This window comes from Ananas comosus, linkage group 5, assembly GCF_001540865.1.
Source record: "Ananas comosus cultivar F153 linkage group 5, ASM154086v1, whole genome shotgun sequence".
Classification (NCBI taxonomy): Eukaryota; Viridiplantae; Streptophyta; class Magnoliopsida; order Poales; family Bromeliaceae; genus Ananas; species Ananas comosus.
Window position 1 is genome coordinate 2,405,169 of NC_033625.1, and position 14,335 is coordinate 2,419,503.

Sequence of the window (14,335 nt, forward strand, 5' to 3'; positions counted from 1 at the left end):
TATATATATATATATATATATATATATATATATATATATATATATATATATATATCCGTGCTTTGCAGCAGATAAATTCTATTAAAGTAAGAATTTATAAATAATAAAATATCAGCTATTAGTAGGACAACAATTAATAAGTATCAAGAATTATAAACTTATGATAGATATATACTACTGATGTGCAAACATTTTTGACCAAATAAAGACTACAATATAGATAATCATATATTAATCAACTAAATAGGAAAAATCTTTTTGCAGTAATATATAAGATAATTAGCAAATCTTACTCTTGAATACACAAAAATATAATAATATATGCAATCATTCACAATAAACTATCTATCTACCTACAGTGAAATTTTCTTGCCAATGCGTGAGTGGATATTGAGATAATCAAACGAAAGATTCCCCTGTACTTCCACATTTTCAACCTTCGTAATTAAATAAGGCTTTTTGCTCGGGTGTCGGCTGCTTTCAGCGTGCAACCTCAATTTGAAACAACTTTTCAAGATTTACGCGTGAACAACAAAGCAGTTCCGCTGTGTGTGTGTGTGTGTGGCGTTCGATTAATGCAAACTCTTTTACAAGAATTGGTTGCTGCTGCTGCTGCTGATGATGATGATGATGGTGTTGCTGTTGACACTGATGGTGTTGCTGCTGCTAATGATGATGGTGGTGCTGTTAATTTCAATGAATCTTCAAATCAATTTAGAAATTTATGTGTGTCAAAAAAAAATAATGATTGGGGGCTAATTACAAAATGACCAGTAATTGAGGGCAGCAACATCAGCAAAAAAGTAGCGGCATCAGTAGCAGCAGCATTCGCAGCATCACCATTAGCATCAGCATCAACAACAGCATCAGCAACAATGTAGGGAGAAGAAACAGCAGTAGTTATAACACAATGATTATCAGCAGAAAAATGCTGAGAAGAAGAAAAAGAAAAAGAAAGAGAGCAAGAGCAAGAAACTGCAAAGTATGAGATTTAGACTACTTAATTAGTGTTGTTAATTAGATATTGATAACTTTAGTTGGTTAACTTAGGAGATTATTATGTAAGAAGTTATGATAGTTCGTAAAAAGGCCTTTAAAAACCACAAACAAACTACAATTCCAATTAAAGAGAATCATTGATATTTACAATCCCATTAAAAGAGAATCAATGATATTCATTGATATGTCCTAGTACACCTATTGATCAACCACGATAAATATAATAAATTCAAAGTTATAAAATTTTGAAGTATGGAAAAAGGCCTTGACTAACAAATATAACAAATAAGTTAATTAAGTTTCCTTAATTAAATTTGTTATCTTGGAATAATCTCTCATGCTACTTTTTCTTACACTCAACTAATGTACTTTTCTTTTTCTAAGGTGTTCAACATGTGCATAGTGTTTCTATTTTGCTTTTTTTTTTATTTTTCGACGTGAACTTTTTTTTTGAACCTTTTTTCTAAACCTTTTTTTCTTTTTTTCTTTTCCACTTTATTATTTCTTTTCTTTTTTCCTTCTCCACTTCCATCGCATCATTGAAATCCGAATGTAGCAATGTAAGTTCCATTCAGATTTAATGCAAATTATAGTGAAGGCCTAGAAATTTACACTTTTTTTTTTGCATATTTTTATTCAGCAAGAAAACATCTAAGTTAGCAATGTAAAATAAAGAGAAGACAATATTAAAAAGATACAAACAACAATCAACTCTTATATCGAAAGAAAGGGATGAAGACACAGATCACACAAAAAACTTAGCCAGTTTCCGACACAAACATAAGGAAAATCCCAAAAATAGGAATTCTGTGCTTCGAGGAGCATAGAGGCCTCTATACTACTCCTAAATTATTTTCAATGATGAAATTTTCGAATCGATGATCAGTTTTATTAGACTTGATCTAGCGTATTTGAAGTATGTAAAAAATAAATTTTACGCTTTTTCGATAATTTTTTAATTGATCGAAAGTGTTCAAAAATTAACGGTTGAAAATAAAGAACGCATAAAAAATGATGATATAAAGATCATATAAAAAGTTAGGGGTGAAAATCAGATTGGACCATAAATAAATCTGTTCATTTTTATTTTAGGATGGAATGCAAATCAAATTTTAATTTTTGTAAAGCAAACAATAACTATCGAAATCAGTGAATCTCATTTCGATCTTAAAATCTAGAATAAAAAAGGGTTTAGCAATAAGAATTAAAAGGGGTTTAGTAAACCCAAGAGCATCTTTGGCTGAAGAATCATACAGATACAGAGTACAAGTGATAGACTTATTAGTATTTTTCTTGACCAGAACATTATACGTAGACAAACGTCATTTTTGAGATATTGACATATCTTAATGTTGCATGTGTCGTTTCAAATTGGTTTAGGGACTGTCTAAATTATTGTGGAGCCGACGCAGTATATGGCGACAATTCAAATTGATATTATTGGACCAAAAAATGTATGAAACCCCCTCAACTATAGGCAATTTTGAAATTGCTCCTTCAATTTAGTTTTTTTTTTTTTTTTTTTTTTTTTTTTTTTTTTTATTTATATTATGAACATATTAGTCTTTTATATATAGTGAATGATTTAATAACATATGCCAAAAATGTTATCAGATTTAGTTTATTCAGTTTACATAGTACATTCGGCAATTTATAAAATAATTTCTAATTTATTCAGTCTATTTTACTGCACTTTATTATAAACGTGCATTGTCCCGATCATTTCCCAACCTTTTTTCAGAGTTAATGTATTTGAACTTTATCAGAAATCTCCAAACAATATATACATTTTAACATTCTACATGGAAATTTCCATTAGAATCCTAAATTGGCACTACAATAGAATTAGGTTATAAGGACACATGTTTGGGACACTTTTGAGTAAGTGTCCCATTTACGCTAAAACTTAAAAACACACCTACTAATGTCTAAATATAAAGCCCAATCCAACTAAAAATAAAAGATAACTCTACTCAACCCATCACACTCAGTCCATTTGGCCCGATTACAAACAGAAAAGAAAAAAAAAATCAATTACCATCTTTTCTTCTCTTTTCACTCAATCCACTGAAATTCTAGACGAAGAACCTTTACTGTCGTCCTCCTCCGCCACCGCAGCCAACGAGATAGAGTTTCGACGGTTGCTAAATGCTTAAATAAGTGTTGGTAAATTAGCAGCACTCTTTTAGGTTATAGTGACACTCTTTAACTGTCACTATATACCTAGCGACCCCACATATAGCAACACTTTTTAAAAGTGTCGGTAATTTTAGCTAGCAGCACTTTTTTGACATGTACCTATATTTAAAAGTGTCGCTATAGATCGTTTTTGTTGTAGTGTGGTTCGGGTTTAACCCACACCTTCTAGATCGATACTGAACCCAATTGGATTAATTAAGCCATAACCAACTCGACTCAGCCAACTTGAAGACCAAAAGTGTAATTAATCCTTAAAAAAGGAAAAAAAAAGGAGAGGGCCAAGACATATAGGAACATACAGACTTTTGGATGAGAGAGCCGTATGATTACAACCAAAAATTGATTATAGAAGTCGCGTTGATTTAAAATGTATTAACTTTCCTTATTATTCCCAAAACTTTTCAGAAAGTTTTACTGACAAACTGGGAGGACGTGCCTAACCTGTAATTGGCTTTCTTAAACAGTGCATGAGCTCTCACATCCGTAATTTATGTAAATATATTTTGATAATATATTATATTTACTCTCTTACATTCTTATTCTTGTCGCTCTCCACAATAAATGTAATATTTTCCAAAAATATTAGAAAAATTAAAGAATATATACACTCTCATAATGTGTACATATTAATGTAATGTGCATGTCACCGGGCAAAACTTGCGTGAGGTTAGTTTTCCAAATTATCTATTTAATTAAATTGTTGGATCAAGCATGTCGTCAGAAAAAATTACGTGGAGTTAGTTTTCCAAATTATCTATTTAAGAGTGTTAGATTTATTACCACGTAGGTATTAAATCTCACATTTACGAGATAATTTGATAAGGTAGTTAGAATTTTTCTTCTCTCTACTATTAGTGGTCCCAAACTTCTTTTAGACCCATGCCTGAAAAAATTATAAGGTGCATCAAAAAGTTACAACAAAAAAAGAAATTTCAATTTATTTGAATAATTTATTAATCCTTGTCCTAATTATTTAAGAAAAAAAAAGTTATAATATTTAATAAGAAAGAACCAAAAAGAGTCTAATGATTTATAAAATATTTTGAACCCATTAATAATTGGAGGAAAGAAAATTCTAACTAGCTTATCAAGTTGCCTCAAGATATGAAATTCAATATGTATATATGTGACGATAAATACGACAATCTCAAATAGATAATTTGAAAAACTCTCTTGTGCGCAATTTTTGACAATGTCACCTATGCATCAAGTTGTTTTGGACCACGAGCTATTAAGCAAATATTAAAAAGCTAGGAAAACCACGACTACCCAAAAAAGAGAGCTGAATAAATCCCAACAAAAGTATTGAGTAAATATTAAGAAGTTGAGGGGAGCCATGGCAACTTTGGGCCTACACATAGCTCCTTCCCTGGTTAAAATTGTGGGAGCCTAAGATTTATTTTGGTATCATGTTTTTTTTTTTTTATTTTTTATTTTTTATTTTTTATTATTATTATTTGAGAGATAGGTAGTATGCTACTCGCTTCGTTTATTTAATTTAGAAATAAACTTAGCTGAAAATGTGAATCAAATAGGATTCGAACTTAGGTCTCGGGTACCAACCAGCAAGTCCTTTGCCACTTGCTCTAGGGACAGTCCAAAATAATTTACTAATTTAAAATCATTTGTCATCGAAAGTATATCAAATAAAAATGAAAGTACATGATGTGGAACATAATTAGGAGTGTAATGTGGGCCATGACGGGCCAGCACAGCCCACATTACTCGGGCCGAAACGGGCCAGGAGTAGCCCGAGCCCGGCTCGGATTTACATCCGAGCTGTACCGTGCCGGGCCGGATGCACCAACCATCCGGCCCAGCACGACCCCCAGGCCCGGAAGGTCCGGGCCGTGCTGGGCCGGGTCTTGCCGGGCTTTGGGTCCGCCATTTAAAATTTTTATTTGTAATTTTTTTTCAAAAATATAAAATTTTAAATTATGATTAATTAAGTATTTCTATTTAAATTTATATTATGATTAAAAATTTTTAAATTTTTAAATTTTTATAAAAAATTAATAAATTATTATTTATTATTTTAAATATAATTAATGGAATTTGCTCCATCGGAGCAACTTAAACATGGTCCGATAGACCAAAACCCCACTGTAGACCTTGGGAGGGGAGCTTCTTGGGAGAAGGGTGAGCTTTGACCCCAAGCACAAGGCAATTTTGCCTTGGGCTTGGGGTCTGGACCGTGCTGGCCTGGTATGCACGACCCAAGCGTGCCGTGCCGTGCCGGACCAACGGCCTGTGCCCGTCCGTAATGGATGGTTCAAATAGAACTACCGGTCTCGTGCTTGGAACTACAGAGAAATTGGGCCTTAATGTCTCTCTTNTTGTAATAACTTAATTAATAATAAGAAATTCAATAATAGACCTAACGCCTAGATGAGTTGAATCAAGTCGAAGTCTATGAATGTTATGGTTAAGTCTTTAAGTGTGTTGGATACATTCTTTTTATCACCATGTATTTCTGTAATAGTTGATTGTCACTTATGATCCACATTCAATAGCAAGGATGATTTTTTATTAACTAGATTCAATACTTCCTTGTATGAAGATTGATAATATGTGGTAGTGAATGTTTAGAAGCCAAAATAATAGACTTATTGCGTTTTAGTGGGTGGAGTTTTGGTCCTTTAGTCCAAAAACGGCGGAAGGCATATTTGGTGAGATTTGATCTAAGCAACATGTTTAAAGTTAACTAAGGTAGCATTTGGTTTGGGAATAATAGGGGAAATAAGCCCTTGTTCTCAAACGCAGCGTTTGGTATCCGAGAATAATAGTTAATTCTCGAGTTTCTGAAAAATGCCGGTATAAGATTGGAACCGTTGTTCCACCTTTTTTCTGGAACAAGTTTGTTCCTAGGTGAGAATAAGATTAATTAAAGTCTAAAATAATTTTAATTATGGTATTAATTAATTAATTAATTTAATTAATATATTTAAATTACTATTTAATGCTTAAATAATAAAATAATGTATTAATTTATTATTAATTAATTAATTAATTTATAATTAATAAGACGTTCGTATCTATTTCTAAAATAAGCAGTTTTACTTATACCCAAACCAAACGCAGCCTAAATGAATAGGTATTTGTTCCTAGTTGAAGAAATGAAGTTGCATTGATAATTTATAGTCTAAATTATTTCTTACCACAGGGGTTTTGGTTCTTGACACTTGTTACGGCACCGTAGTCTCTCCAATCAATACTTTGAGGCACCGCGGAGATGTCTACGTCATCAAACGACACCACTGGCTCTCTCTCGATATTTAGTGGGCGAGATATACCACCAGTATATTGAGCAACAAATTCGTTATTTGTCATATCGGTAAACTGATTGATGCCGAGAGTGTACGAATTTTTATTGCGACTGTTAAAGGTTTCGATATGGTTCACGTTGTTCTTGAATATCTGAAACCGGCGCATCTTCTCATCGTTGTCCTTGTAAACTCGGCCGTACTCCACCATCCATTCTTCAAACCGCTTCATCATGGGATCACTGGGTTCGTCAGCAGAAGCTGCCGATGGCGAAGCCCACATCACACAGAGAAACAAGAAAAGAAACACGAGTTGAACTTTCCAAGCCATGCTTATGTAGCACTAAATATCTGCTATATGTATGAGGAAATTGGAGATCGAGCTACAAGAGCTTTTGTTGCTGAGAGTATGGTCTCAAGATCGAGTTTATATAGAAGTTCGTGCCTTCGAATGTAGGGGGGAGAATTAATGGGTGGAGGCCTACAAGATGTCACAAATCGCCATCAAATTAAGATTAAATAGTTCTGGACGGCTTGCGACACCACGTCATGTGGTCACTAGTGTAGATATTATTGAAATAAAAATTTGTATAAAATAAAATATCAGTTTGGTATGAAAAAATAATAAATATAGTCTATATTATAAACAAACACTTCTAAACAAAATAAAACTAAAATGAAAAAAAAATTAATCGTTCCAATAAAATTATTCAAGCTTGTTAAAAAAAAATCGCATACATACAAATGGATGATTAAAATTATTTTTATAATACAATAATAAGATAAAATATCATATAGTAGTTGATATGATTAAAAAAAAAAACTCACAATAATATGCAAGACTATATATATATATATATATATATATATATATATATATATATATCGAGTTGAGTTAGAATGCTATCGATAGCGAACGGGCTCTGTCGCCATCCATTTGTTTTCGATGATGGAGCCTTCAAATCGACAATCGGCATCTTTGAACATGATTTATATCACTTGAAATACTGAGAAATAAAATTTTAAATCTTTTCGAAATCATTTACCTAATGATCAAAGGGTTTCAAAATTTGTAATTTTAATAGTAGATGTGAGATGTTTTCTCGTTTAACGGTATAAAGCTATCGAAATCAATTAAATTTTGGTTACAAAATTATTTAAACTATTTAGATTAAGNTTTTAATATATTTTTTGTCTAATTTGTATATTTAGAAAATGATGAAAAATGAATTTGTTAAATGTTAATAATTTTTTAATTTTAGAATTTTATTTGTTGCATTATTATAATTTATATGCAAACAAATAATATATTTTTAAAATTTTATTTTATAATTATACATATATATAATTATATACATATATAATTATATTAATTTTTATTTATTATAATTTATTATTCACTAAGTAACAAAATAGACAATAATATCACTTCGGAGGTAAGTATACCGGGGGTGGAGAGCTACACTTTTTATATCATCTATTTCCTACCAAACAAACAACAGAACTCACAGAACTGCACTTCCACAGTTAGAAACAAACAGCTGAAGTGAATTAATTTTCACCTAAACTCCACTTTTATCCAAAGTCCACTTCCACCCAAAGTCTACTTACGTTGAAACAAACATGCTCTTATTGGAGAACCGCCAAAAAGGATGGAGCGGGGCCAAGTTTCTCATGGTGCTACTACTATGTGGGCCAAGAGCCATCTCGATCCGCATAATATATTTTTTACAAAAATATTTTTAATAGAATAAAAGTTTTTTACTAAATATTTTTTATTTATATAAATATCAATGACTATTTATGAGTCCAGCTAGGATACTATCGATAGCACCAAGGGTTTGGTGCTATCGAATTTTCAACCGTTAGATTTAACTCTTTGATTATTTTTACCTGTTTGATTATACTATTCAACAACCACCCACTCTACCTAGGGGATCCACATTATCCTAACTGTATATTTTTTAATTTAAAGACTAAAAAACTAATAGCACCAAGCTATTGATAGTATTCCAGCTTAGTTCGACCATTTATATCTATATATTTTAATATTTATTCTTCATTATACATTGGCTTCATAGTACTATTGTATAACACAACCCAATTATGTGGCTAGGTCGAGTTACAGCAAACCCTTATTTCCACCCTAGAATACGCGCATACACAATTGCATTGCATAAGGAGACAAATGTTCGATCCATTTTGTAATACTAATTAATAAGCAGAAGTACTTGATCACAGTAATTAAGGAGCACACTTAACTGTAGATCTTCAAACTAGCTTACATATATACTCACTGAACACACCGAAACATAACAGAAATTAACCACAATGTCGAAGCAAGCAGCTGAACAAATGGATGCGTACATGCATCCTTATTTTATAACTAAGCAAATATATATGATAGCAAACTGCATGCAGTGCGTTGCTAATCATCATCACTTCCGATCGACCTACACTGAGCTTCGACTTTCAGAAACCATTTTAATGGCTTCGACATTGGCCCCTGATTCTAGAGTGGGATAGAGAGAATCAATGGCGATTCCACATATTCCAGATGACGATGACACATCTCTTGCCATACGGATGTATCCGGCCTCACCCCATCTGGCACCCCATGAGTTCTTTACTATCCAATATTTTTTTCCGTTGCTATCCTGCCCGTAACCTATAGCGGTGACGGCGTGATTGAGACTAGTTCCACAAGGTCCGTTAAACACACCGCTCTTGTAATATTGAAAGTTTGCATTGGCATCGACAGCAACAGTTATTGGTTGTTTCGACACAGCGTACATCATGCTGCTTTCGTTGTTCCTCGGCACACGTGCATAACCAGTAATATAAGCTGAATTGGGCACGCCATTGGTCTTGCAGGTGCCTTTGGCTGCTTTGTAAGGGTAGATAGCTGCCNTTGGAATCGGACCACGTGTTGCACGTACGGAATAGGGAGTGATAAGAAAAATCTCATAAATTATTAATACCGTCCAGGCTCTCTTGAGCGATTAGGATGTGTATGGTTGCACGTAAAATTGTGAAAAAAAAATTTATCAAGAAAAAAAATTTTGGTGGAAAAAAAATTTTACGTCTTTAGTGTTTGATTTGTAGGAAAAGAAAAATATTTTTTCATGACTGTTGTTTGGTTGAAAAGAAAAAAATTGATAAAAAACTATTTAATATAATTTTTTATTATATATTATTAATATATTATTATAATTTTTATTTATAGATTAAATATATTTAAAATTATAATAAATATATAACATAATATCTAAGCTTACCCGAATGCCACGCCTTGTTAGATATGATGAATTCGAAGGCTCCTGAACTCCCAGCCGCCCTTTGCACCCCAGTAGCCTTTAGCACAATCGAAACTTTGCTGCTCCGGTTGATTTTTTTTGTAAAAGGTTTCTAAAGATCCCTTTGTTTGATCTTGTGATTGATTTCTAAACCCGTCGCAATTGCAGGCGAATGCCACAGCAAGCCACCTGTGCCGAAACAAAGATTGAAATCGGTGTTAGCATAGCTAGTGTAAAGCAAAGTAATATATATGTAGTTGCCATGATAAAAGAAAAACATTCCAACTAAACCTAATTAGATGTTATTTGTCAAGTATTGCAGCTGCTTTTAACTTGTTTCAAGTCAGTTGTCATGCATAGGGATGTCCCATTCTTTTGACTAACACCGTACATATTTTGCTTAACTTTCATAATATTATTGTAATAAACTTAATTAATAATAGAAATTCAAATAATAACCTAACGCCTAGATGATTGAAATCAAGGTCGAAGTCTATGATGTTATGGTTGAAGTCTTTAAGTGTGTTTTGGATGAGCAATTCTTCTTAATCAGCCATGTATTTCTGTAATCAGTTTGATTGTGACTTATGATCCACAGTTCCGATCAGGCAAGGCGATGATTTTTTATACTAGATTCAAACTTCCTTGTATGAGAATTGATAATAAATGTCTAGTGAATGTTTAGAGCAAAATAATAGATTATTGCGTTTTAGTGGTGGAGTTTTGGTCCTTTAGCCAAAAACGGCGGAAGGCACTTCATTGGTGAGATTTGATCTAAGCAACATGTTTAAAGTTAACTAAGGTAGCATTTGGTTGGGAATAATAGGGAAATAAAGCCCTTGTTCTCAAACGCAGCTTTGTATCGCGAGAATAAATAGTTAATTCTCGAGTTTCTAAAAATGCCCGGGTATAGAAGATTGGAAAGCGTTGTTCCAAACCTTTTTCTGGAAAAGTTTGTTCCTAGGTGAGCAATAAGATTATTAAAGTCTAAATAGTTTAATTTATGGTATTCGAATTAACTTAATTAATTTAATTAATATATTTAAAATTACCTATTTAAATCTTTAAATAATAAAATAATGTATTAATTTATTATAATTAATTAATTAATTTATAATTAATAAGAAGTTCGTATCTATTTCTAAATAAGCGTTTTTACTATACCCAAACCAAACGCAGCCTAAATGGAATAGGTATTGTCTCCCTAAAGTTGCAAGAAATGAATTGCATTGATAATTTATACGCTAAAATATTTCTTACGCACAGGCGGTTTTGGTGCTATGACACTTGGTTAGGCGGCAACCGTAGTTCTTCCAATCAAGTACTCTTGAGGGCACGCGCGGAGATGTCTACGTCATCAAACGACACCTACTGGCCTTCTCTCTCGATATTTATGGGCGAAGATATACGCACCAGTATAATTGAGGGGCATAAAAAATTCGTTACTTTGTCATATCGGTAACTGATTGATGCCGAGAGTGTACGAATTTTCGTTGCGACTGTTAAAGGTTTCGATATGGTTTCACGTTGTTTCTTGAATATCTGAAACGGCGCATCTCTCATCGTTGCTTGTAAACTCGGCTCGTACTACACCATCCATTCTCACCCGCTTCATCATGGGAGATCACTGGTTCGTCAGCCAGAAGCTGGCGATGCGAAGCCCACAATCACAACAGAGAATACAAGAAAAGAAACACGACTTGAACTTTCCAAGCCAATGCTTATGTAGACTAATATCTGCTATATGTATAGGAAATTGAGATCGCAGCTAAAGAGCTTTCTTCTGTGCTGAGATGGTCTCAAAAAGATCGAGTTTAATATAGTAAGTTCGTACCTTCGAATGTAGGGGGGAGAATTAATCGGTGGAGGCCTAACAAGAATGTCACAAATTCGCCATCAATTTAAGATTAAATAGTTCTGACGGCTTGCGACCCACGTCATGTGGTCACTAGTGTAGATATTATGAAATAAAAATTTTGTATAAATAAAAATATCAGTTTGGTATGAAAAATAATAAATATAGTTAATAATTTATAAACAAACACTTCTATAACAAAATAAAACTAAAATGAAAAAAATTAATCGTTTTCCAAATAAGAATTATTCAAGCGCTTGTTAAAAAAAACGCATACATACAAATGGATGATTAAAAATATTTTTATAAATACAATAAAGATAAAATATCATATAGTAAGTTGATAATGAATTAAAAAAAAAATCACATAATATGCATAGACTAATATATACTATATGATATATATATATATATAATATATATATATCGAGTTGAGTTAGAAATGCTATCGATAGCGAACGGGGCGCTCCGCGCCATCCATATTGTTTTCGATGATGGAGGCCTTCAATCGACCAATGCTCATCTTGAAACATGTTTATACCAGTTGAAATATTAGAAAGTCAATTTTAAAATCTTATTCGAAATCTATTTACTAATGAATCAAAGGTTTCAAATTTGTAATTTTAAATAGTAGATGTGAAGATAGTTTTCTCGTTTAAACGGTAATACAAAGCTATCGAATCATTGAAATTTTTGGTTCATCAAAATTATTTAGACACTATTAGATTAAGATCTATACTCCCTGCATGCTTGATTATAAATTTCTATCATCACTTTTTAAGAATATTCATTTTCAAACGTTCATTTCCACTTGATGACAAGAAAGCAATATCCGAAAAAGTACGAACGGGTCTTCATTTCAAAGATCCTTCAAATGGTATACACTATATCATTTTCAATAATATCCCGATCGCGCGATTGGAGCTCCATCATGCGACGCAACCCGATTCAAGTTCATCTCATGTTCCTTGATCCAAAAGATTCTATCAATCTCATTCTCTTCACGATATCCTGAAGTGCAAATTAAAGCATATGGTACACCCAAAATCAATCATGCATTATACTTTTTTAGTGTAGTAATTTTCTTAAACTTTATAAATTATATCAACAAATTAAATTTTAATTTTAAAAGTTTTTAGAGGAAAATATAATTAGTTTACAGCATTTTGTTCATTTTGAGATCTTTTTTTATCGCCCGAGTAAAACGCTAGTAAGACAGATGTAGTACGCAATCATGCCTATGCTGAGATTCCTTGAAAATTTTTGAATGTATCGTCATCTTGATAAAAAGTGGCCACCTCCAATCAATCCAACAATTTTTTAAAATTTATTTTGTTCACATAATAATTATAAAGATATAATTTTATTATATATTTAAAATAAATATAATTAGTTTATTATTGATAATATGGATGTTATTTATTATTTATTTTTTTGAGAGCCAGATAGTATATCTACCACTTATTTTTAATAGTCATTTAAAATACAGAACTGAACAATATGAATTAATAAAATAATTGTTATTATTAATGATGTGATGTAAGTATGATACAGCTAAATTTTTTCCGCAGGCCATCTATAATGCCTTTATCGGACAAATAACTCATGCATTCATTCCTTTCTATATTATTAGGAAGCATTTTGGTGCTCGTCCTTTGTTTGGACAGATGGCAATCATCGAATGAGGGGGCCCCGTACAAACCTTCACTCTCCGTACCAAGGGTTATTGCAGCTATATTTGTTTATTGACATCGACCACGTGTTGCACGAGCGGAAAGGGAGTGATAAGAAAATCTCATAAATTATTAATACGTCCAGGGCTCTCTTGAGTCATTAGGATGTGATATGGTTGACGAAATTGTAGAAAAAAAAATTTATCAAGAAAAAAAATTTGGATGGAAAAAAATATTTAGTCTTTGTGTTTGATTTGTAGGAAAAGAAAATATTTTTCATGAATGTTGTTTGTTGAAAAAAAAAATTGATAAAAAGACTATTTTAATATAATTTTTTATTATATATTATAATATATTATTATAATTTTTATTTATAGATTAAATATATTTAAAATTAATAAATATATACATAAAATGAAGAGTTATAATTTAGAAGAATTAATAAATATATACTATATATATATATGGTTGTTTCGTTAGAAGAGAATAAAAAAATGAAAAGTAAATAAAAAACGATTTATATATTCTTTTTTTATTATTATATATATTATATAGGAAATTTCATAGATGCCCTTCAGGAACCTATTAATTTCCATCAATGCCCTTCTAAAACTGATAATATGCATGAATGCCCTCCAAATATATCAACAAATTTCATAAATACCTTCACTAGTTAAGTTCGTCAAAGTCCCTTTAAAATAGAGTTATATTTTTAAAATGGCCATTTTTACGCCTTTATCTCCCCATTAACAGTAGAAGAATATCTAAATAGATATTTCAAGACAATTTCTATATCACCTAAGTTTAATTATTAAATTAAATTATTAATATTAATTAATTATAAAAATATATAATTATTAATTGTATTTTATATAATAGTATGTTTTATATGATTCTTGGTTTTGTTTCGGGCTGATTTCGGTTCAGGTTTGGTTTAGATATAAATCAAAACGCATTACCATTGAGTTTGAAATATAATGTGATGTTTATTTTTTTTCATCTAAGCTTTAACTGAAACTATATGAGTTTTATAAATTATATTTAAAAGTA

The 14,335-nt window shown here is 31.6% G+C and overlaps 1 protein-coding gene and 1 pseudogene across 1 annotated transcript; both read right to left on the reverse strand.

The window, feature by feature from the left end:
* On the reverse strand, positions 588-6,744 carry LOC109710268 (ananain-like). Its single transcript, XM_020232779.1, has 3 exons — positions 6,388-6,744; positions 792-931; positions 588-684 (listed from the first exon to the last, which is right to left on the reverse strand). Exons 1-3 carry the CDS (start codon positions 6,742-6,744, stop codon positions 588-590), a joined length of 594 nt encoding a protein of 197 aa, XP_020088368.1.
* Positions 8,653-14,335, reverse strand: part of LOC109710269 — a 28,738-nt pseudogene continuing 23,055 nt past the window's right edge.